Source organism: Grus americana, chromosome Z (assembly GCF_028858705.1).
Source record: "Grus americana isolate bGruAme1 chromosome Z, bGruAme1.mat, whole genome shotgun sequence".
NCBI classification, from domain to species: Eukaryota; Metazoa; Chordata; class Aves; order Gruiformes; family Gruidae; genus Grus; species Grus americana.
The window spans coordinates 40,914,887-40,941,640 of record NC_072891.1 but is presented as its reverse complement, the minus strand read 5'-3'; the positions used below and the strand labels follow the sequence as shown (position 1 = coordinate 40,941,640).

Below are 26,754 nucleotides of genomic sequence, written 5' to 3'. Positions count from 1 at the left end.
CACATCAAAGTATTATAGTACATATCAGATAACTTTACTAACAAGTTAAAGATGAATAATTAAACTAGTCCTCAAAATATATGGTTTTCTTGCTTTAACTGTGTTAAAAAAGATCTAAGTGCTTTGGAGAGAATGTTTTGCTTTTTTGACATACTCTTCCTCTTAACAATCTTTTTTCTGAATGATTCTATCGCAGAAAGAGTATCAGCACCCACATTCCATAAATGTAATCTACTTTTCTATTGTAATGGTCTCAAAAGTAAATAAAAATGTCTATCGAAATATTGATCCATAATGTACGAGTGCTAAATTCTATGGTCATCCATATTGGGTCTTCTCTCTTCATCAGATTGTTTGAAAGCATGTGCACGTATTTTCAGTAATGCAGTTTCTTTGTGCACTCTAATTACTGCTTCTCAAACAGGACATAGCAGAGGAAAACTAAAGTTATTAAGGTGAGGAAGCACTTGCTCCACAAAGAAAAATGGAGTGAAATTTGCTAGGGGTAAGATGGGTAAAATGATGGCAGAACTGCTCACCAAATCCTGCAAACACAAAATAGAGAACCCTTGTTTAGGAGTGAAATTTTTAGGAGGTAGATTTAAAACAGAGAAAAGAAAGTACTTCTTTTAGAGTGAGTAATGAAAACCTTGGATTTGTAGCCATGGAACAACAGTATAAAGAAGTTCAAAAAAGGGATAAACAAATTTGCATACAAAAGATAAACAGATATTAAAGGGCATAGGTTTGGATGTACCTTTAACATTTCCAACTCCGTAATTTAGGATGCCAGTGGAGTATGAGAAGATCTGACAACAGAGAGTATCCAAGTCTGCAAGCTCTTCCTAAACAGCAATTCCGACTATCACTGTTGCGGACAGAATACTGAGACAGATGGACTAGGGCACTTAAGAGAATTCACTGCAAGGAAAGCATTTACTGTGCATTAGCTGCTAATATGTTAATATGATAATATGTTTGCGTGTTCCAACCCACATGTAAGTGTGATACAATTAGAAGAAAGAAGCATATATAATCCTGCATTTATCGTGGGTAAGGTCACAAGGTTATTACAAAAAACCTGACACACAAGAAATTCAAACGTAAGTAAATGTGTGTAAGTAATTCGCGTAAGTAAAAACTTTATTGTGCACCCATATCCTGTTCTACATACAGTATACATAGAGCAGCAAGCTGCAATAATATAAAAAACTTAGATGTGGAAACAGATGTCTGTATGTTTCATGGAAGCCTCATGGAGTGGATGAGCTCCCATCATCATAACCAAATTGCTTCTTTAATTAGACCTAAGCAAGAGAAAAAAAAAAAGAAAAAAACAAGAAAAAACAACAAAAACTAAGAATCATAAAAGAGAAGCACAGAAAAGCACTGCAGACAGTTAAATCATTCACTATTGAATAAGAATTAAATCCTTGGCTATCATAAATGATCACAGGATTGACTCCAATGAAACTATACAATTATACAAGAGCTATATATCTAACAGTGACTTCTGTGCATTGCCAGTGATATATGGAAATGTGTATATTTAAAAATGTTAATCAAATACTTAAACATACACCTATACCTTGGTGATTCCTGGTTACTTATAAAATCCAAAATTGTTCACTGAAGTCATAAAGTACTAATTACAATTCAGAACAAGTGATAAAGTTGAAATAAAAGAACAACAAAATTTCTATTAAGCACATACGTTCTCATGGGTGGCCAAGTCCTCACATACCACACACAGAAGAAGAGACAACTTGGCCCACAAGAGCTGTTGAAGACTGGTGAAGCAATAATCAGAAACGAGTCATGTAACTTTGTTCACACACGAACACTCTTGTTCATATATGATTGTTTTTTAGAGTAGTACATCCACGTAAACGCACCTGTTTATGCAAATTTCTGTAGAAAGCAAACATAAATGTCACAGATCAGAGAGTCATGGGCAAATACAATGGGATTTTGTTATTCATGAACAATGTCTCACATAAAGTACCAAGTGAAAATCTAGCACGACAATAATGCATTGTAACAGCACAGTCTGCAAAGATCATGGCTTAGACTTAACATTTACCTTATCTGCATTATTCTGGAGGTGCCTCCAGGACTGCATATTCAGATTTGCCTGTCCTCATGGTTTTATCATGCCTTATGATATCTCATGTCTCTGAAGAGCTCTAGCTACTGACAAGTGAATCTCAACTTTTCCTTAAAACAGAACCCTCTAGCCTTTCAGGCTACAGAGGAACACATAAAATACAGCCTATGTATCATCCTACCTTTTAGAATGATTCCAATTCTTTTCATTTAGGAATCATATGTGACAGAATGACAGGTTATCTATTACACACCTGCTATGATGGGCAGAGTGCTGGGTTCTACAACTACAGCAGAAGAGGAACTCACACACTTTTCCAAGACTCTATTCTTTGTCTCTCCTGTTCTGGCTCCAAGCATGTGGTCTGTGTTACACCACTTGAGTGGCCACAAAACCTCTGACAGGTAACGGCTTTTATTCAATCTTGTTGCTAACTGTACAGGGTATTACAACGCAAACAGAATTCTGGCAAGTAAACCATGCAATACTTTGCCCTTCTCTGTACAGCATGCTACAAAAGAGTTGGCCAAATACTAAATAAAGAAGTAAACTACATATTTAGCATCGTCACATGCCACCTTGGATAGCAGAAGTGTCTGGAAACCACAATGCCTCTTGTCAGTACTTAGGTTTTATTGCCCAAATCTTTTGTGAATGTGCCTCTAATGAATTAAAACATTGCCATCAATGTAACAAAAAAGCACCATCCTGGGAGGCCATTTCAAACCAGTGATCAGCACAGTTCAGTTCCTGTTTTGAATAGTATGCAGCATCTACCAAATGGACCTAGCAAACTTATTTTAATCGAGATTTAGGCCAAAATCACAATGCATCATATGTGGCTCCAAATCAGTAATGCTCTGACAAAGCTGCCGGTGATTTTGAGTCCACGTTCTCCTTAGGATGGCTTAGAACGCTTTTACATTTAAAGTGTACTTAGACTGTATAATCTTTAAAAGCAGTTGACTTGCCCAACCAAGGACCTTCGCAATGCCTAAGGTGCTTGAGAAAGACTTGCACTGTCGTTTTATGTCTTCAGGGTACTAGAGAGTTACTGATCAAATGACTTCAAATGCTGTTCTAGTATAACACTTATTTGCATCTTTGGTATAATTCTGTTTTGGAGCAACACAATAAATTCACTATTTACCTGACTCCAGAAGAAAACCTCAGGCAAAAACATTTGTGCCTTTGTGGTTTTGGAGGAAAAAAACGTCCCAATATGAGAGCTTGATTCCATTCGTATGAATATATCTTATGCTCTATGCTACCTACTTGCGCATAGTAAATTTACCTTCCTGTTATGCTAGAAGCTATCTCATCTTCAATAATCTCTCTTCCAGGTCTTCTCTTCTAAAGATTAGAAAAGTATTTGCCCTCTGTAAGCAAAAAAATTTGAAAATAAAACATTAAAATTACAACCTGGGGTTGAGGTTAAATTACAACCTGGAGGTACGATGCCTCATTTACCAACCACAAAATCTATTCTAGGCAACAAAACCCTTTTGAGGTTTTTCTAATTACTCAGTAAAGTATCTTAGTCTAATAATTTATTTCAAATACCTCTAGTGAGAGGCTGATGCTGGGATACTTTTTTTAAGACTGGCCCCTTCCTCACTGCAGAGTAATCAGTTTTTAAGAACATTTCATAGAATCATAGAATGGCTTGGGTTAGAAGGGACCTCAAAGACCATCTAGTTCCAACCCCCCTGCCATGGGCAGGGACACCCTCCACTAGACCACGTTGCCCAAAGCCTCATCCAGCCTGGCCTTGAACACTTCCAGGGAGGGGACATCCACAGCTTCTCCGGGCAACTTGTGCCAGTGTCTCACCACCCTCACAGTGAAGAATTTCTTTCTAACATTTAACATCGACCCTCCTTCAGCTTAAACCCATTTCATTTACACTCTCCTATTTCTTTAAGTATTTTCCATGCCATTTTACCAGAAATATGCTTGAATTTTACTTCCTTTCACAGAAAGAACAAGAGTTCTTACCTGAGAAATAATAAAAAAAAAGTATAGTGTAGAATTTGTTATCATTATACAATGGAATTTCTTCACAAGGAAACATTTCTTTCTATGGCTATTTTACAATTAATATTCTCTCAACACAAAGTTCCATATGTTAAGAATTCTAAGGCTATTTCATGCTGAAATTTCAATCTGGTGCTATGTAAACTCAATGGGTTTTGACACTAATTTTTAACAATCAGGAAGAGTCATTTTTCTCTTTTCAGGATAGCGTGCCTATACTTTACATCTAGTTTTTCAATGTTCTTTTTGTCTTAGGGTAGCAATGTGATCTCTGATGTCTCTGTCTATGGCATGAGTTTTGGTATTAGAGTCAGTCTCAGCAACAGCACATCAAACACTGATGGTCTCAGGATGAAGAGATAAGGAGCTTTTTCCATAGCAGTCCTTTTACTGCTTTCTGTTGCTGAAAAATAAACCATCAAAAGTAGGGAGCTCTAAAATGAAGATAATTCTTGTAACTCAACACATCTCCACATCTGAGCTGGTGTATGGTGATGGCACACAAATATGCATGGTGCCAACCATCTAAAGGATTTGCATGCCACACTTCACAAAACCACAGAACGGCTGAGTTTGAAAGGGACCCCTTGAGATCATCTAGTCCAACTCTTGAGCAGGTTCCCCGCGGCTGTGCTCAGCTGGGTTCTGAGTATCTGTAAAGATGGGACCTCCACAGTTGGTTCCAATGTTTGGCCACCCTCACAGAGAGTTGTTTTCTGGTATTCAAATCTGTTTTCATGTTTTTCAGTGCATGCTCATTGCCACTTGTCCTCTTAGTGGGCAGTACTCATGGTCAGCTTGTTCTCCTCCAGGGTCCCCAACTCCTTCTCTGCAAAGCTGCTTTCAAGCAATCAGCCCCCTGCTTACACAGGATGCTTTTTCCTTTGGTTCTCAAACACTATGCTCCTTAGTTGTGTCTTTAAGATATTAACAATGGCTACTGTATAGTGAGAAAAATTTCTATCTGTAGGACCTGGAATGTGAGAGGTACCAAGTAGCTAGCTCTGCTGCACAATGTCATCCAATTAAAAGAGGCCAAAAGTAAACCCGCAGGTTTTGTGGGGTTTTTTTCCCCACACTAAAAAAAGCTTGGAAAGGAAAACAAGTTTGAAATCAGTCAATAACAGTAGCTAACTGAACATACACTAGAATTCTTTGCTGCCACAAACAGTAAGAGAGGGAAGGTTTGTTTTGTGGGTTTTTTTTAAATGTACAGCTGGGAATGCGAGACAGCAAAACATATCCCAAAAGACCCCACCTTTAGAAATTAATCTCATATTTTACATAAATTAAGTTGTTTTTAAAGTTGATTGGCCAAGGTTTGTGGAAATGAAAGACAGTTTACTGTCAAATATCTGACTCAAAGAAAAAAAAAAAAAGGAACACCACCACTGTTGTTCCCAAAATGATCTTTTCTTTTTCCCTAAAATACAGCATTGTCTTGTTAATGAATGCTGAATCAACTCTTATTTATCGTGAGACAATTGCATTTATAACAAAACAACAGCCCACTGTCAATTTCGCCAAAATGATGGTTTAAGGACAAGACAACCACCATGTCAAATGTTTTCCTCCTCGCTGCAGTAGCTCAGAGTTGCTTTATGTTGGTTACAAGTTTGATGACATAATATGATTCTCAACACAAGCTAGGCTTTGCCTAAGACCAATTTTAGTTCCTTCAGTAAAAAAATTTGTCTGAAAAATCTAAGTGTAAAATACAAATCAGAACAAACTGGCAATAATTAACCATGTGTAAGTAGTCCCAAAGAAACCAGAACCTTTACTCACCAGTGTAATCCTGCACAGCTGCATCTACTGAAGACAAAACACTGTTAGTCAGGCCTATTGTTCTGCTTCAACAAAACACAGAAACAAAAGCAGCAAAACTGCTACGCCACTTTTTCTGTCTTTTCAATTACAGAGTGCCATAATATTCTCCAGCACAATTAGATAGTTCTTGTGATAAAACTTGATCATTTGCCTGCAATTTGCAGTACTATGAGCCAATGTGTATCACTCATCATTGCAGTTCTACATTCTTTATTTATGAATTTCTGAAGAGGATTCTCAAAACGCACTTCATTCCTCACAAAGAAAGCACTTAACTGCTTAATGGTAACGATTTCCATCTAAATCAGAGATAGTGGCTGGAAGGTAGTAAGAAAATGAAATCACACTGTGTATACAGTATGATGTAATAAAGCTGAGTTACATATCTATTTAAACACACTTCCACTTGCAAAATCTTGGATTAGGATGAAAATCTTTAAGTCTAATATTATTGAACCTGAATACTAACCTGAAGTCCAGAACACATTGAAGCATACTTGATCAAAAAGACAAACAAGAACCCAGTTGCTTGAGAACAAATTCAAATTTCTTTCTATTCTATTAACAAACCAAAGAGCACAAGACAAGAAGTCACTGATGATTTCAAAGAAACCTAAATCTGAATTCATTACAGAAGAATGTTTATTAAGTAGCTTTGCAGCAGAAAACCTGTATGCTGAACAGCAGAAAGTAGTAAGATGAGGCATGGGAGTGGGAGAGTGATCAGAACAGTAGTTGCTGATAAAGAAATGTGCTGACAATTTGCAACAATGGGTTACTGCTTTAGTTCTCAGATTTCCTACAGTAAATGGGGAATTGCTTATTATTTTGATATCACAAGCAACTGTTGCTATTTCTCTTTTTAAAAAAGAAAGAACAGCAAGTGTGTAGAATATTGTTTACTGTTAATCAACACATCTTAACCAAAGTTTTCACAATACTTGAAGCTACATTTAAGTGTACAATAGTCTCAATCACAAAAAACAAGCAGAACAATTAAACTACTTAAGGCCTTAAAATTAGAAGCACAGTGTGTATTGTTGGAATATTACTTTGTTTACAAATAGGCTACATATAATTAAGTTTATTTTTTCATAGTTTTATTCAAGCAAAATGCATTCAAGGGAAAGGCAACTTACAAAGTTGATTTCACTATGAGTTAATAGAAAAATGTCAACATTCTCTTCTTGCCCCTCCCCCCCCACCCCATCCAGGTGCAATTAGTAATATTTTCATACAATACTCAAAAAGCAATAAGCTTTTACACTAAACATCCAAAAGTAAGCCTGATCAGACAACTGCAAACTTGCAAATTGTCTGTTACAAAGTTGGATAAACTTCCAGGTTCTTTTAATGAAATATTGCATCTCTACACAATCAATGTTGAAAACTACGTTGTCCACAAAGCCTTCTAGGTTCTAAAAGTCTCACTGGTTTCAGTGAAGTACTTAGTGGCCTCAGTAGCAATCACATGAATAGTATTTACGTTACAACAATGACAACTTGTGGCATTATTTTGGCAAGATTAGGACTGCTGAGAAGATTAGTGGGTAAATTTGTTTAACCTGAAAGGTAAGGGACAACACAAGAACAAAAGAACTAAAGTAAAACTAAGCACAAAAGATATGAAAAATATGGAAAAAGAGATCTATTTTGACCCCCTCCCCCTATAACAGGGCATGGGTCATTTCCAGTGACTGTCTATTCTTATACATTAGTATTTGCTCAAATTTCATGGCTATTACACTTTTACAGAACAACTGCTTAGAAGTCTGGTTTTTAATTTACACCTGTGCAACAAAGTAAGTCACAGTACATTTTGAGATGTTTAAAAAATATTTATAAATTTGGTTTTGATATGCTAAAGCATTTGGCAACACTTTTACAGCATTTGATTTTATATAATTAAAATTTCATACAGTACTTCTTGTGATTTTTTTTTTTTACATCTAAGAAGAAAAAACCTCACACAAAGTAATATGAACTGCCAAGCTTGACTGCATGATCATGTAATTCCAGTTTATAATACTGGCATTAAAACCTTCATTAATTATGTTGACAAATCATTACCTGTACATTTAATGAAGGCAACCAAAATGATTTGAAAACACAACCTTCAGGTTTTATGTTATGTATTTATCAAGGTATGCAGTTCTGCAGTGAAATGAAGAAGCATGTAAATGTACAAAGAAAATTACAAGTTCACCAGTTCCTGTGACACAAACTGTTTTAATCTTTCAAGGTACTGTCCATAGAGTTCCACATCATTATGGCCTGCTCCTTCCACCCACAGTGGTTCTACAGGTCTCTGGCAACGCTCAAATAACGCTAGGCCATGTGAAAAGTCAATTACTTCATCTTCAGTCCCATGGATTATTAACACAGGAGATGTTATTTTAGAAATTTTGTCAATGCTGTAAGAAAAAGATTATATTTATGAACACAGTGAACTTTATTAAATCTTTTTGAAGGACCAGACCGTTAATTTCACTTTTTAATTACACATTGTAGTTTTAATGATTTAATTCTGAAGTTGTTTATATCTTCAGAAAATTAGATCTTATCAACACCCTGGAAGACATTACAGTGGCACATGCAAAGCCATACAAAAAGGAAAAACACTACTGGAAACTCTTAAGATCAAATAGAGCAATCCATCTAAAAGTGGTATTCATTAACATGTTCACTTCAAAAAATATCAGTCACTGGACTGAGGAAAATATTACTTCAGAGTTTTTCAGTAAAAAAGTGCTTGTCAGAAGTGAAAGAATTTTAGCACTTAAAGTTTGACCATCTATGGGGAAAAAAGGTCTTTGAAGTTAGATGCTCAAAATACAAGTAATTCCTTGAGACAAGTGTACTAGTCTGTAATGGCCAACTAGTGGCTTAGTTCTGAAATATATTACAGGAATTTTCTCCAGTTAAAGTCTACTTAATTTTCCAGTCTTTGCTACTTGCAGAAACATAGGGAAAAAACTTTGTTCACAGTTACCCAGATTAACAATTCACTGGACCAGAACTACTTGTTAGAATTAGTGATGTGAGGGGTTACATATAGGAAAACTAACCACTTCTTTAACAGATACCCACTGAAATGATTAGAGAGGTGAAAACCCTAGAATATTTACAAAGTTCTGTAAACTCCTTCAAATCAAATGTTCCTTGTTATTCACTCTGATTTTTCTCCAACTATTTTTTTTAAACCTTTGAAAGAAACTTCAGAGAGACTTTGCAATATTACTTGTTCCCCTAGTCTAAAACTACTGTAATAGAGAAAAAAAAATGCATGCAGAATAAAAAAATCCTACAACTTACTTTGGGAATGCATCAAAGCAATAGGTCTTCTTTGTGTCAGGAAAAGCTACTCGCATTCCTGAGGTCAGTGGAGAATGAAGAATTACAGCAGCACTTTCATACCTAGCAGCAAGATCCACAGACGGTACTGTTCCTATACTCTGGCCGTATATAATCACATTTTCAGGGCGGATTCCATACCTGGAAAATTAAAAATGTTAACAAAAGTGGCATATGAAGCGAAACAGACAAACACAACTACATAACAAGGCAAAAAAAGCATTTATGAAGACAAAAATTTCCTGAAGAGGATAAACTATGAAATAGGATCTGGCAGAAGAACAAGGAAGTATATGCCATAGCATTCCTGACTTAAAAGGACAATTATTTACTCTGTATTTGTAGTATTTTCTTTTTGCCTTATGCCTGAGTGATACTGAAATATGGGTTTCTTTTTTAATATGGATGTGTGAATGCAGTTGTGACTTGTATACTAGTTGAAAGCCTCTACCATAGCAGACCTACAACAGAAAACAGCTTAGAGACTTACTAGCTCTACATTTATCAAGTGGAGCGCAATCAAACGTGCAAAATTTTGGTCGGCTTTATTCTTCTGATATCAGATAAAAACTGAAAGCCAGTAACATTGCCTAGCAATTTAGTGGGACTTAAAGCATACCCATACAGACAGTGGTCAGAATATTATACATTCTATGTAATACCTGAGATGCTTCTTTCTTACCACAGTTGATTTGATATGCAGAGGAATACCAATCTAACCCACAATTAAGACAGCCCAATAAGCACTACAAAATTAAAGTCAAAGCCTCCCTCCTAGTAAGATGAAAACACTCATTTTTTCTGTAATTAACTGAGGTAAACAAGAGAGTCACATATAGTTAACACTTATACAAGTCAGATTTCAAATTCTTCTGCGTTAGCGTGGACACAAAGAGCAGCTGGTTCCCAAGTAACACTGGGAAAACCTCTAAGCAGAATGCTATGCTGGCAAGAACAGCGGCCACAGAAGAACTGAGCTGCTGATACACTGATCTATACTAACAAAGTACTCTTAGTACAGCTTCACACTGCAAAAGTGTATCTATCAGGGTAACCTTGTTTAACTTATTTGGGAAAGGAACTACCTTAAATAGGAACAGATACTCCACTGCATTACAAAAAGAAAAGAAAAAAAATTCAAATATTTTTCTTAGGTATTATCAGAAGCTTGTTCAGCTTTGAGTTAGAGCAGACTAGCCTAACACTGCTGTGGAACAGCATAAGGTAAGTTTAATGTTTGCCCACTGACTATAATCCTAAAAGGACTGACAATCAACTGTTTTCAGTTGAAGTGCAACCATTACCTCTTCTACAATAAATGCATGCATGTTTTCTGTCAAAGCTAGAAAACAACACCAATACTCACAAAGGAGTTCTCAAATTAGTACATTTTGTGTATCTCCAGTAAATCCAGGGAAACAGAGGTAAAAGTTGTCCAGTATCTTATAAATACAGCTAAATAACTGTATGGTAACTGTATAGGTCACCAAACACGAAAATTAGAAAAGTCTAAAGGCCTCAAAATCAGAGACATTAGGAAAAAAGATGGTTCACATGTACCAAAGAACAAAAATCCCAAAGTACTTTTCAATAAACCGGAAAACATGTCCTGTGTGTTACATCAGTATGTAATAAACAATTGAAAAACACACATAGGAAGAGTTCAAGAAAAGCAAAATCACATTTAAGTATTACATTTAGGTATTACTAAAATGTAACTGTCACCAGTAGAATTCATTAGGCACCCCAAAAAGCTTTCTAAACTGAGGCTAAAATCCACTGTTCACAGCTAACGTTGTTTATTTAACTATTCATCTATTTATTTGTGTTCTGCTAGAGTGAAACATAAAAACTGTAAAAGTATTAGCATAGATATATTCATAGAATCTATCTCTATCATGACTACTTGATTACTGTCAGTGTTTCCTAGAAAGAGTTTCTAGGATCATAATCAAGAGTTCTAAAACACTAAGACTCTATCATCAGCCTGGCAAAGCACTCCACCTCACAATAGTTCTCAGAGAATAAAAAAATTCAAACATTCTGATTAGGAAATATTTTCTCAAAATTCCAACACATAAAAATACAATAAATTGAAGCTTTGAAACCAAAACAAATGTAAGGTCTTCACTATTTCTGTATCTCTTCTGAAATACCTGAGAACAGCCTAGCACATATCCTTTCACAATTAATCTCCCAATTCGAAATAATTCAAATCACATTTGTCCATTCTGAAAGTACAGTATGGCCTTCTATCCCCTTCATGTAATCGGAACAAAACTCACACTAATACCTGACACTTTGCATCATTAGTATGACATGGAGTTTGCACAGCACATTATAACATAACATAGTTCTCAAACAAAAAACCTTGCAAACCCTCACACTCACATTTCCTCAGGTATGAAATTTTACAAGATGCAGGCCACTGTACAGAAATGTAAAGCAAAACTTAAAAGTATATTTTGGAGAATATATTCTCTTTTCTCATTATTCCCCCCCCCCCCCCTTTTTTTGTATCCAAATCCTTCAGGCTACAGACAATTAAACATTAGCTACAAAAAGTAATCCAAGAAAAGCATTTACTATATTTCTATTAAAGTAATCCTTTCTCCATCACAGCCAGATTGCATTCATAGCACCCACCAGAAGCCATTTGTTTTGCAGTCTGGAAACTGAAATATAGTGATGCAAATCACCAGAAGTGGTGATTCAAAGTAGTCAGACTTTTGCATATTCTGGCTTGGGGAAAATAACCAAAAAAACCCAAACTAAAACACCCCCACCCTCTCTGCCCCCACCCCCAAAAACCATCCACAAAACAAGAAGTTTGGAAAACAGATAACAACATCTGCTGTGTCTGTCTCCAGTCCTTCCTCTTCTCTTGAAAAGGCTTCTGAAAAGTCTGGGGGAAAAGGAAGACCCCAACTGTCCCTCAGTTCCTCTCTTCCAACCTAAAATGAAGAACTCTTGAAAAGATAACTGTTGGTAGGTCCCCTAGTCATAAAAGTAATCTACTCCTCTTTTTGACAGTACCGTAAACTCCAAGAAGTTTGGTAGAAAATTATTAGTTGACTACATACCTGGTCTCCCAAATGAGGAAGTGTCAGATCAAGAGAAAAAGTGGCAGTAATACTATTCATAAGTGCGGCATGGAGTTTGCACAGCACGTTATGACATAACATAGTTCTCAAATAAAAAAGCTTGCAAATTGTCACACTCACATTTCCTTAGGTATGAAGTTAATGTCACTATGAAGCTAAGCCATTGCCAGACAGAAGAAAGCCACTTTCCTGTTTGCACCTTCTGCCACATGTTGCCCCTCATTGTGCTTCACCAACTACTCTAGGAAACTACTAAGTGCCTTAGAATTATAAACCATCCTGAGGCAGGGGAACATGACAGTTAGAGCCATATGCTATAAGAAGCTGTTCTGGTGACAGAAGCTCAAAGACATGCTGTAAAAACTGTTGCTATCTTTGAGAGCTCATTATGTCAATCATAGAAGTATCATAAACATTGCTGTCTACTCAAGTAATCTTAGATAACTTGTGTCAGAATAGACAGGCCTTCAGTTTGTTGGTAGTGGTAATGGTGGGGGTTTTATAGTGTGGGGTTGTGTGGGTTTTTTTGGTGGGTTTTTTTTGTTTGGTTTTTGTTTGGTTTTGCTTTTTTTTTTTTTTTTTAAAAAAGCCATAATCACCAGAAAGGACCTTGGAACAAAATCTTTAAAGTAGCTGTGCACAGATGTACTGTCTCAGAGAAAGCACTCTTCCTCAGGGACAAGTTATTCTGAACTGAATCTGGTACAAAATTTAGATAAATATTTTCCACAGTTTAAAGGTTGCCCACAATGTTTTTTGTTTTCCCACAGCAACTGAGATTTCAATTCCTTTCAACACTTAATTCATCCTTTATGTTCATGCACCTAAAGGCTATCTGCCTGGAAAGCACATGGAACTTGAAGAGGAGTTTTTACATAGAACTAAATGTACCTCTGTTGACATAAGCTTGCTAGCATCCACACAAAGTGTCTGAGCATTCATAAACTTCTGCCCTATCATCACACTAAAGGTACAGGTTAATGTCACTACAAAGCTAAGCTATCACCGAACAGAAGAAAACCACTTTCCTATTTGCATTTTCAGGCACATGTTGCTCCTCATTGGGCTTCACCAACCAGTTTAGGAAACTAAATTAATCTCTTCTGCGAGTAGGGGAGCAAGTGCTTTTCTGCTCCTTTGTGTTGGCTGTCGTCAGGGCCAGGCAAGAAATGACATGCCACTGGTGGGTTAAAGGAAGGAACAAGCCAATAAATCTTTGTAGCCGTACCATCAGACCACTCCCTAGAATCAGGGCCCAAGCTAACACAGGGCAACTAATGAAACTAGTGTCCTCTTCTGCCAGCCTACATATGCTGATCAGATATAGATGGTCCATTGTAAAAGAGGCAACCCTGAACACTCCTGCCTGATCTTTTCACCTTCTGGCAGGAAAAGAACTGCTAAACAACAATGAAATATTCTTTTTTTTCCCCTTTGTGACAAACTTTACAATGTGCTGTAGCAGAAACTGTTTCACCGTTTCTTTTATATTTCTGTCTCTGTAACAAGACCTTTTCTGCACTTTACTAAACACTTATCTCAGTGGCAATCCACCTCTTTTCTCTGCCCCTCCCCTTTTTTTTTTCATTTCATAGAATCATAAAACAGTTTGGGTTGGAAGATGGTCTAGTCCAGCCCCCTGCCACAAGCAGGCACGTCTTTCACTAAATCAGGTTGCTCAAAACCCCATCCAACCTTACCTTGAGCTCTTTAATTGGATATACATCATATATCACTTACATTGGATATTCACCATATTATATACTTTCATTGGATATGCGTCACTTACCATGATGTCCAATATGCAGACTATAAAATGCATGTCTAGCTGTAAGGAGTGGTTTTTGGCTGTTTTGGTGGTTTTGGTTTTCTTTTGTTTGGTGGTGGTTGTTTTGTTTTTGTTTTAAACTTCAAGTACCTTTAACAACTAAATACCAGCTGCAATTACCATACTATACTTGCAGGCTCTTAAGAGTACCCTGCCTTTTGCCCTTGATGTACCTAAGGGAGACAGAAAGCAACTTACCATTTTACTTCTGAACTACTGCTGTTAACCTAGAAAACTTGCTCACTTCACAAGAATAAAGTACTAGCAAAATCAACCTTAGAAGGGTACATTTTCTGTAGTACTGCTCAGGCTCACACTAATGAAGAGGTGCAATAGATGCTCTAGAGAGGCTACTGCTTGTGAAGCTATTGCAACACACACATTTAACCGACAGCAGTGCTTGGGGCACAAGAAACAAGGGGGAACATCCTGAGGGAATTTTCAATGCACATTTCAGAACCTTTTATCATCATGCACATAGCATGCAAAATTACAGCTGCAAATTGCAGAACACGAAAGGCATGAACATCCTCCACACCTTTAACTATCAACATTCCAGGCCATGAATAAAACTCATGAGTGTACAGCTCTTCCTCAACTCAGATGCACCTTCCCCTTCTTGTGTATACCATAAGTAACATTGCTAGAAGAAGGGAAATATGTTTTATGAGAGGCATGCCCAGTTGACCACGCAACACATGTAGTCATCAAACTGCACCTCCTCTACCTCTCTCATGAGGCAATGCTACTGGTACATTCTTTTACTGCTAAGATTCCTCTTCGTGATAAATTGTGCTACTTTTCCCTATCAATTTAAATAAAAGCTCAATTTGTCTCCAAATATTCAAAGTTAAGGCACCTCAACTTCTAGCAAAAAACCCGCCTACTTTTGAATGAAAAAAAAAAAAAAGACATAATTTGTGAATTCTCAAAAGAACACTTTCAGCCAACATCCAAATACTTTTGATATCATTCCTATATTTGGCTGTTTAAATCATGGACATTCTGTCCACTTTTGACACATCAGTCTGATGATTTACCCTTCAATTATTATACAGTCCATGATAAGCAACAACAAAAAGGCTGTTTGGCTTCTTAAAGGTAAATCTGGTCATGAGGCAACTCTGGCAAGTCTTCAGGTTTCTGAATGAGTGCCACTTGCCCTGCATTTGCCTGGGGCTGGTTAAACCTTTCCACCCTTGCTAGGGTGTCATCAAAGGCCTTCAGAGACCGGGACAGTAGAAAATAGGCGTATCCCAAAATGACTCGCGGCGTTTCAAAACTTTGTAGCTATGACAGTCAGAAAAAGAATGTCCTCACTTGCAGCTTTTATATAGTCCCATGCACATGAATATGCAATAATGTGCAACTTTCCCAAACACACAATGACAGTGAATCACCTGGCCTTCTTTCACAGTCAGCGTCCACATGGATAGTTACTGCTTCCTATTAAAATACTCAAGAGCAGGCAAAGAATAGGGACACAATTCAGAATCTGCATCTGCTGTTTACCTCTTCTGATATGCTGCCAAATTAGCTTTCTGTATTCATTTACATGAATGATAATATCCAAATATCCTTACAGGAACCACTTTTAAGAAAGTGGCATTGGACCAACCTCACCACCAGTCTAAATACTAGTTGCAGACTATTTCACCCTAGGTGTCCAGTCCCCACTGGACAGTTGTGCCAATTTACAGATGACCATCTGGACTGTCCTTCCAAGATATAAAACTAAGACACTAACATGCCTCCACCACAAGCAGTTGTGTTGACTGCAGAATGAAGTCCACATCAACATTTCATTTAGTCCAGAAACACCTTTTAATGCTGGGTTTTATGATCCCATTTCTCAGAACAGGGAATGCAGGGAGTTGTGGGTGGCTGTCAGCCAACCTCCAACAAAGGTAATTTCTCCACTCTTTTCTTCGCCCCATCACAATCTGTGAGGCACAGTTTAAAAGTCTAGGATTCCTTTCTTCTCTCATCCCATCAACATGAATTTCAAAGGAGGTACAGCTATACTTATATCTAGTCTGCAAACAATCTGCTGAATTAATTTGGTTTTGCAGAACACATTATAAAATGTTAAAGATGGTGCCACTGTAACACTGACAGAACAGGCTATGCTAGAAAAGTGAATCAATGTTGCAAGCAAATGCTCAAAGGCTCCATTCTGGTCCAGATGTTTATCAAGTATTTAAACACAGCTGAGCACTGTCTCTGGGCTCAAGAGAATACCATGGACTGGTTACCAAACTGTGTGAGACAGTATACCCAGAGTCATGCGCTGAACTTCTCCCTGCTCCAGTCAGCATTCAGATTCAAGGACAAGTCCAGGTGCACCAATTGGACAGTTGTTGAAAGTATCACAGTGGAAACTAGTAACACTAACCACTTTTTAAGCAACAGAAAAAATTCTGTTGACATTTGTGAAATCCACAAGTTGGGCAGATCAATCCAAGCCTTATACATGGTACAGAATAATGTATTTCTAAGAGAGTTTTGAAACAAAAAATAAATGCAGACAGCAAATAGGATTGAGGTGAGGTCATTCCTGAATGGAAGAGGGAAAAGCAGATAGATGGAGTATATATTTAGAGTTCTCCCGACAATGTCTGTTCAGCAAAGGGCATTTTCAGATGGGATATTATAATGAACAATCTTATTTGATTAGGGAAGGTACACTATGCGTTCTTAAATAATGGATGTGAGAATTCAAGTTGCAATCACACTTCTTTTTAGGTTTTCAATCAGAAATTCATCAGGGGGAAGAGACGATAATTACAAATTAGTTCATAAGACAGAGCCAGTAAACTGACATAAACAAATGATTAAGCTTCATCATCTAGTTCTCTTCCTTTTTCTGGTACATTTAAACAATTCAGACTGTCTTCCACATTGTTCATAAACCATGTTATGTTTTTGGTCAATGTTACTGGCTATTTCACCAAGTGGCTAAGTTCCAGACCACCTATCAACTACAGTCACCAGTGCACCTGTTGCAGCTCTTGGCTTACAGAATGGATGTCCAGTTATATCTCAACTTTCCACCAAAAGAAATACCAAAACCTAATCTAACAACATAGTACACATGTTTTTGAATATGAGGCTGAATACCCGTCCTCTGTGGTTGTATGAGGTTTAAGATAATAAGTGTTCCCTCTACTTTAATATATGAATAAAATATGCTTAACAAAGATGCGATACTTCTTTTTAATAATGTAAAAAAAAATGCAAGGCAATACTTAAAACATTGAAAAGGGCCAATCTGCTCTAAAGTAATAGAAAAATAGTTTAATATTACATACATCAAGGTCTAAATTCACTGTGACAACTACCAGGCTCCAGGATTTAAAGAGTCTTTACACACACCCTTATACTAAGTCACATTCCTCGTATTATATTATTAAACAGTATTCTCAAGTTGCCATGATCAAGCCATAACATGCTGCTCTACATTAAATCCAGGTTTTCACAGCCTTTTGGTGCTAAATACACAATATGATAGGAGATTTTCTGGTGAACATGTATTCTTATGATCACACAGTATTTTAAAATAAGTAATCTTTTCGTAGTTTGGGTACTGGTAACAGAAGAACAGTATTGCTCTAAATGGAACAAACCATGGTGAAAAATGCTCTCAAATTTAACAAGTTGGTACTCAGTGATGCATTTGTTTGGTGCCTGGGATTCTTACCTGTATGAAAGAATGCCTCCAGAGTCTTTAATCTTAATATTTTATCTCTGTATAACCAGAGGCTTAGAACACAGATATTGCTGAAACAACATCCTTCCAATTTGCACTTTTTTCCTTGTCCAGTTTTAATCTCTATGAGCCAACATCACTGATTCAAATTCCTTTTTTTTTTCCTTCCAACCACAATGTATTTACACAGTTCAACTACAACCTCTCCCACACATCATATTTTGTAAGATAAAAACATATTTGTTTTATATAGAAAGCTATCTTTGGAAATGCTGTAGCTGCTAGTCTGAATTCTGAAATCATGGTGGTCTGAACACCATACAGAAATCCAGAGTATCATCAGGTTCCTTTATAACTGCCCCTCCTTACAAAGAAGTACATGGAATTATCTGAAAAACCAACTTGCATTTTCTTTCACTAACGTCACACCAGTGGCTCAGTTACTGGGGAATCTGAAATATAAGATTTTCCTATCTTCTGAGATTTCCAACTGAGAAGATACCAAACTGTGACAATAAGTATTATCTTCTAATCATTCAAAGCTGAAGCATACCTTATTAAATTTCATCCCATTTCAATTTTCTAGTATATCAGTACTATACACTGATCCTGCTCAATACTGACAATGCTTCACCAATCAGCTTGAATATGAATTCTTTAATCCTAAAATACAGCATTTCTGTTTAAACTACCAATGTAGATGAAGTACATCCATTTGAAAAGCACACTGTAAAAGGAAAATGGCAACTAATGTCTTACCTTGTCCTAAGAGCCACCCAAGCAGCATCAATGTCAGCATACAGATTCTTCTCTGTTGGCTTCCCAGAACTTGCACCATATCCAGAATAGTCATATGAGAATATGTTGCAATTAATCCGTGAACCCAGTCCTATGTAAAAGCTGCTCATCTGACCTAGGTCAACAGCATTTCCATGTGAGAAGAGCAAAGTATACTTGGCGTTAGGCGAGCAACGCACAAACATGCAGGCAATCCTGTTACCTTTACTTGTTCTAGTCATGAAGCACTCAATAGCATCTTTTTCTCTAGAAGAATATTGCCAGTCTGCTCGCTCTGAGAGATGTAGAGTCCAGCGACTACCACTCTCATCACACATCAGTGTGTACGTGGGATCAGGAGGTAAGAATGCCAGTTTGGAGGCAATTTTCCCTGGGCATGGTGGACAACAGAACAGGCAACACAGCTCACTAAAGGAAAGATTATTCATCTTCTAGTCTGAAATAGGAAGAGAGAATGGTATCAGTTACTAGTTACGATCCTATATAAAAAAAAACCCTCATGGAAAATGTAAACTTAATCTCTCTAGAAAATAATACATAATTTTAGTGGAAACATTTAACAAAACATAGATTTAAATATATATGTAAAATTCTATATAATAGCTTATTTGATATTATTAGCTACTTTAAAATGAGCATATTATTAAAGAACAGCGATAACTCTAAAGCCCGGCCAGATAGTTAAACTAAAATATGATCACCCAGGGAAAGAACAAGCATGAGTTTTGGAGTTTCTTTGGATGAAATAAAGTCCCTCATCTCAAGCCATTAAGAGAAGTGTTCACCCCATTGACAAATACATATCTTATAAAGAACCATTAAGATATGTTGCAACGTTTGCAGGATACTAAGGCTACGTAGATCTCTGCACTGAAAAATCACTACAGCATTTCCTAAATACAGAGAATATGTATTGCAATCATGAGTTATAGGCTCCTGCAAGCAGTATCAGTAGTATGAAAGGTACATGAAGGTCAAAACTTAGAAGGCAAAACAAGATGCTTCTGCTGGTTTAGGAAACACTGTAGACTTTCAGTACACCAAAATCCAGCCATAAACTCTTTCTTGCTGCACATACTGGATGACATTAAAGTTTCCAAATCCTTCAAAGACAGTATTAGCTAAGTTTCCTGTATTGCACATAGGAAATGGGATTATATTAATGATACGGCTATTCTTATTCCACACTTTAACAAAAACATCCCAAACCAAATGCTCTATCACAGACATTTGGCAAATCAATATAATACGCACTACCAATTCAAAGCATTGGTTAACAGAGTGGGGGTGAAAAGAAGTAAACACACATACACCTAAAGCAAGCTAGAGGTAAAGATACAGTTGCCCCAAAAAGCAGGCATTGCGACCCGTTAATTTACAGCAGGGAGAATAGTGTTGGGGGTGTGTGGGGGAATCCTTTGTTCTAACAATACTTTTTCTCAGAGGTAGGAAGAGCAATGAAATCTGCTAAGAGCTGTGGGTGGAAACCAACACACCTAAGATAAGCATTTACACTACTTTACTTGTGTTAAGGCACCTAATGTTTCATCTCAACTTAACTTTTCCATCCCAAATTTATCCACAGGTCTCAAGCTCAGTTCCAGCCAGGCCACTGCAAACAGAAACACTCTTGCAGTTTCATGTATCAGCTTTGACTGCGAGATTCAAGTTTACAAATGGGAACAAAACAAACTGATTTCTGACATCCACAGTCCTACATCATTTCAGAAATACGTGAATAATCCAACAATAAAATGTTACTGCTAACTATAATACTTGGTGATATTTAGATCATATTTCAAAGTTTGTCCTCTAATTGGTATACAAGCATAGTTTTCATGCCTGTATAAATTTCTCTTTAAAAAAATCTTGAAGGACAATGCTGTAAGAACTGTTGAATATAGATCACAGAACAACTATCCATATTTTGGATGCACGAATGGTCTCTTCCTGGTAGAGTATGAATGCATACTGCATACAATCTTACATAGAGTATACTTGCAGAGTAGCCAACACAGGCACAGCAAGACTGTCTGAAAAAGAGCATGAGCATTCTTGGAATATTCTCTTTGTAGGGCACAAAAGAACCTTGCTTTTTGCCAAGGCTGCTAAAGACAAGTGCTTTCATCCTGAGTCTCCAGTTTCCTTCAAAATAGAGGGAAATCACAGGTTCTTAGGTATGGGTGACCAACGCTACTGATTTAGAGGAGATGGCAGGAAGGGTGCACTAATCACTTCCTGTAAAAAGGTAGACTGTTTCTTAAAAGAAGATCCTGAATAAATGACCATATTTCTGCCAGCTAAAGAAGTAACCACCTCATGTATTTATGTAATCAGCACAAGTAGTCACTCAAATTTGGAATAGTTCATCTGTTCCCTGTCAGGTGAGATTATCTGGACATTAACTTTAATTTTAACCTGAAAGTCAGAACAAGAAGTGGAAGAGGTCTATGGAAAAGGTCTAGGGATTGGCAAAAGGCTTGGGCTGCCTTATGAACAGGACAAAGTCAATACTTTTTTTCCTTTTTTAATTCTCTTACAGCTACGAGCACCAAAGGAGCTACTTCTTTCACCTCTACTTACAAAGTTCATATTCATAGCCCAGACAAACTGCTGCGATGCCTCAGCAGGCTTTTTTTCCCCAAGAAGTGCTCATGGTCCAGTATTCAACCACACTTCTGTCAGAAACTATCAAACCAATCTGTTCCAAGTAAGTTTTCCCATGTTCTCAGAAAAGCTGAAGGCCAAGCTAGATACTACAATTTATTCTAGGGAGGGGGAAATTATTTTATGTGAAAAAATTAGAAGAATACATACTTCCAGAAGTGAGGTATAAATAGCCTGTTCTTCCCAGGAACAACAGGCTGTACTTTATTACAGCATACAACCATAGCTACACAATTTCTTACTTGTTTCCCAATCCATTTGTCAGAAAGAATTAAAACAGGAGTTTACATTATTTGTAACTATAAACAGCCCAGCAACACTACAAATACCACCTCACTCAGAAAATATTTGCTATTTGTCAAAGTCATTTCAGAAGACTGGAAGCTGGCCTGTGGAATTCACACACATGGAAGTACTGCAGTAACCACAGTTAATCAGCTGAGGTGGTACTGTGCCCCAAGATAGCTTAAATGTGCTAAAAATGGGTTGTTGCCACATATGGCAAATGAGTTATGCTGTATACCATGGCTAAAGTATTATTCCTCCCCTATACTAAAATGTAATGTAGACTTTATATAATGTCCATTTAATCAAATGGGAACTCTGCCTACCAAAGCTAAATATTCTGATTCCAGAGTTGTTCTCCACCTAAATCATGGCTAGCAACAACTCTTTTCTTTAAAACAAATACTTGCTACTTTCTTCACTCAAAAGACCTAAGAAAAACAGCAGATCCCTAGCATCACTAACTGAACAAATCTGACACAAAACACCTACTGAACTTCCTCAGGAGGATATCTTCAACTAAATGCAAACAATGTTTCCATTATACTGGAACTGGTTTGTCATTCATTGTATTCACATGAGTGTGTTCTTAACCTCCGGATCTGGAAGGGAACCAGGATGTGAGAGAGTCCCCAGGGTGTATAGAGTAATTCTGATATCACTGTTTAAAAGTTCAACTGAATCAGCATTTCAGGCTAGTAGTTATCCACCAGATATCATAACTTGACTTCAACTAAACAGGCATTATCCTTCCTCAAAAGGTATACTACTCAGATACTTCAATGAGAGATTAAACTTAATGTTACCTCCCAATAGTGGGTTTTTTTAGTGTTCCTAATGTTAGAAAATGTAACAATTTCCTAACGATTCATCCAGCCAGAAATTATTATGGTAAAAATGAAAAGTCACAAACCCCCCTTCATTTAGCATCACCCAACCTTGGTAAAAGCTTAAGAGACCAATTATTTTATTAAGTCTAAATTATAATGGAAAGTGAACAAGTGTCCTGGTTTTGGCAGGGATAGAGTTAATTTGCTTTCTGACAGCTGGTATAGTGCTGTGTTTTGGATTTAGGGTGAGAATAATGTTGATAACACACTGATGTTTCTAGCTGTTGCCAAGCAGTCAAGGACTTTTCACCTTCCCATACTGCCCTGGTAAGGAGAAGGCAGGGGGTGCCCAAGAAGCTGGGAGGGGACACAGCCAGGGCAACTGACCCAAACTGACCAAAGAGATATTCCATACCATACAACTTCATGTCCCATTTTCTAACTGGGCAGCTGTAGGCCCGGTGCAGCAGCTGGGGGCCTGGCGCAGCATCCACTTCTCTGTGATGGCATTTGTCTTCTCAAGAAACCATTACATGTGATGGAGCCCTGCTTTCCTGGAGATGGCTGAACACCTGCTGGTGGATGAGAAGTGGTAACTGAATTCCTTGTCCTGTGTTCTGTGCATGTGGGCTGGGTAGCTGGTGGTCATGCATAGCATTGACTTCGGGTGATAAGAATAGTGCTCTTCATCACTTGTTTTGTATATATTATCATCTTCCTTTTTGTGTTTGTTCTATTGAACTGTTTTTATCTCAACCCACAAGTTTACTCACTTTTACTCTTCCGATTCTCTCCCCATCCTGCCAGGGGGGAAGTGAGCGGGCAACTGCATGGGGCTTAGTTGCCAGCCAGGGCTAAACCATGACAACAAGGTATCACAAGTGAAGTTGCATTTAAAAATCACTGTAATAACAAATAGGCTTGATGTACGCTTTATCTGGACTCTTACTGAAACTGGGGCAAAAACAACACTGCCCACAAATTACCTCAAGCATACTGTTCTACAAGTACAGATTAATAACTTTAATGGGACTCGTTTGCCTAAGATATGTTGTGAATACCTAAGTTATAGTCTTAACACCTTCTCAGCATGTATGATGTAAATCTCTGTGCTCATTACAGTAGTACTGTCAGACGCAGAATTCAACACGTCCCAACAACATAACTATTTCCCCTTCTATTTGTCATTTCAGTACTAATAAAGAAGCCAGTGCTGTTCTGCAAACATAGTTCTTAATGCTGGTAAAATTACTAACAACAAAACTAATATAACAGAAGAAATATATATATATCTCAAAATTATACTGCATTTTTCATATAGTTTAAGTAGGAAAATTCTGTGGAAGAAACTGTGGGAAACCGATAAGCTTCTGCAATTTCACTATGAAATAAAACAGGCCCAAGTGGCACCACCCAGCCCTTCTGGGATAGGTTTTAAAAGGCGAGATCATTCTAACAAATTTATCTCTTTAACTCTCTTATGAATAAAAAAGTAACATAGAAAATGACAAATGTAAAACTGCCCACAGGCAGTAATTTCAATCCATTCTTTGAAAATTAACACTTTCATTAAGGCTGACAGAAGAGGGAGGGAAAAAGTCTATCTAATCTGAAAGAACACCTCGAATATTTATCCTGTGATTTCTAGGATAACACAAATGTAGTTCTTTCATATAGGCAATTATTCCTGTGCTCCTCCCTCTGTAAATCATAACAAGAGTGTGGGTCCTATTAATCACATCTTTTAGTACTTCACTATGTGTTAGCCTCAAAAGCCCAACCCTCACAAACACTTATCTAGAAATCTTATATTTACATTGAATATAAGTTATTCTAATTGTAGATTTAAATTAAATTACCTATTTCATATGAACTATTCACAAGAACAAAGTGAAACTCATAAATACAGCTGCCGGTTTGTAAATTTTAGTGGTGCTCTAACTGTAACAGGCAAGATGTTAAAATTGTTGGGGGTTTTGTTTGTTTGTTGTTTGGGTGTTGGTTTTTTGCGTTTTTAAAGCATCATTTTCCATTATATAATGCTGAAATAAGAAACTCTAAAGTAGTTTCCCTCACCCTTTCATTGAGCACAAAGCAATGAAAACTTGAGTTCAAGCCACTGCTGAAGCACTCATTTATTTCAACATCTGCATTATATTAAAATGGAACAGAAGGATATGAACATGCTCCAACCTCTTCAACAGTTAAATGGACAAAATATTTAGTAGGGGAAAAAAAACCCAAAACCCCAAACAATGCCCAAATAAGTATTGTATAAAAAGATTAAAGTAATAGAATTATTACAAAAAATACACTGCAGGTCCAGAAAAGAACACGAAGTCTATTCAGTAATGAAAAAGCCACACCAAGAAATAATGTGAAATAACTCTTTAAGATAGTTTTCAAAGAGCAAAACTACCTATATCAAAACAAAGAAGCCTGATGGGACCAAAATGTCATTTGGTTAGTTTGATTTTAAACAAACAGCTTTACTGTCCTCACAAATTCTAGCAATATTATTAAACTTAACTTGTATACAGAGACATTATCCTCCTTCTGCTGGTTACTTTGTATACCTCGAAACCTAATGGCACAGTTGAAAAAAGAAAGGGAATACAGGAAACATTAAGTGAAAAATCGTCATTCCTTCTCACCTAAAGAGCAAACGAACCCTCTGAAGATCCCAGAGAGACAACTGTGGGATTAAGTGGGATTACATGATGTTTTGCATGCTCCAAGCAAGACTCTGCACCACGGAACTGCTCTGCTAAAACTATCTGGACGCTGACAAGCGCTGAAGACCCCTATTGTATTTCAGCAACAGCAGGCTGGTGCTTTACTGCACCAGTCGGTCAATCACTAATAAGAAGCTACACTTTTAAAACTGGTATATGTTCAGATGGTACTGTTTTGGTTTCTACAGTCATGTATTTTTATAGCTGCCTTCTGGCCAAATACTTTAAACTTTCAAATTAATAATACCTGAGAACAATTTTAACGCCAGTGTCACTCCTACCATCAACAGCAGAAGCTGAAGTCATACGTTAAATCAGGCTCGCGAGAATTAAACGAACACTTCAGGTGTCCACGTCCAAAAAGGACTTCGCAAAAGTCAACACCACTGACGCGGCGGCACTATTGAGACCCGTAAAAGCCAGAATTTAACAAGCGTTTCAGAAGGTCAGCGCGGCCGTTTCCCGAACAAAGGAGTCCAAAGCAAGACCCCGGAGACGAGAGCCCCGGGACAGACCGCCCGCAGCACGCCGGGCCCTTTGAGGCAGGCGACATCCCTCCCGCGGCGCTGGGGCAGAGGCCTCGAGCCCACAGCCGGGGCGCGGGCAGGGGGGCAGACCCCCCTCCCCGACCCGCCCGGTTCGGAGAGCCGAACCGCCGCCTTCCTCACTGAGGAAAAGCCGGTGCCTGCCGCGGCCCCTCCTCCTGCCCCACGCCAGAGCCCTGGGAGGGGGGCCGCCACACGCCCGCCCCAGACGGAGGAGAAGGACCGCGGATAGGTGAGGAGGGAAAAGAAACGGCCGGACCTGCCGAGGGGTCAACTCGCCGCCACACTTGGGAAGCGGATCCTCGAACCGCAACCCCGCCGCCAGAGCCGAGCCGGAGCCGCGCTGGCTGCTCCCCACCATCCCCTCACCGCGACTCGCCCGGCCCCGCACCCCCTCGTCCCGGCCCCGCCGCTGCCGGGGGAAGGAGAGTCCCGTACCTGCGCCTGGCGCTCCGCTCGGCGGCGGCGCGCGCGGCCCCGCACTTTCCCAACCGCCGCCGCTCGAGCGCCCGGCCGGCGGGGGGGAGGGGTGCCGGTTGTGCTGAGTAACGGCGCGACGGCGGGCGGCTGTCAGTGCCCCGGCCAGCACTCGCAGCTCAGCGGCCGACCCTCCGCGGCAGAGAACGCGCGGTCCCTGCAGAGCTGCTCTCCGCGAGGCCTAGAGAAGCGGCGCCGGCCTCGCCTCGCCTCGCGACTGCATCGCATCCAGCGGCTGCCTAAGCGGCCAAGGGGGCGGCGGGGCGGGACCGGCCGGCGGCTGCAGCGCACCAATGGGGCCGCAGCCCGCAGCACCGCTCCGGCCACTGAGGCTCCGCCTGAAGGCGGGTGGGCGGGAAGCAGTGAAGAGACAGCGAACCGCTATGGGCGGAGGGGCTATACAGACGCTAGCTCTGGACCAATGGTGAGGCGGAGGGGGCGGGGCGCG

The 26,754-nt window shown here is 38.6% G+C and overlaps 1 protein-coding gene across 2 annotated transcripts; it reads right to left on the bottom strand.

Annotated features, from left to right (window-relative positions):
* Positions 1-6,862: 6,862 nt before the first annotated feature.
* Positions 6,863-26,558, bottom strand: ABHD17B (abhydrolase domain containing 17B, depalmitoylase). Of its 2 annotated transcripts, XM_054809115.1 has the most exons (5): positions 26,268-26,558; positions 18,970-19,203; positions 18,729-18,882; positions 9,290-9,469; positions 8,094-8,388 (listed from the first exon to the last, which is right to left on the bottom strand). In XM_054809115.1, exons 2-5 carry the CDS (start codon positions 19,193-19,195, stop codon positions 8,169-8,171), a joined length of 780 nt encoding a protein of 259 aa, XP_054665090.1. In that variant the 5' UTR covers positions 19,196-19,203; positions 26,268-26,558; the 3' UTR covers positions 8,094-8,168. The 2 variants fall into 2 exon arrangements, with proteins under 2 accessions (XP_054665089.1, XP_054665090.1); XM_054809114.1 differs by having other exon boundaries at positions 6,863-8,388; positions 18,729-19,203.
* Between the last annotated feature and the right edge of the window lie 196 nt (positions 26,559-26,754).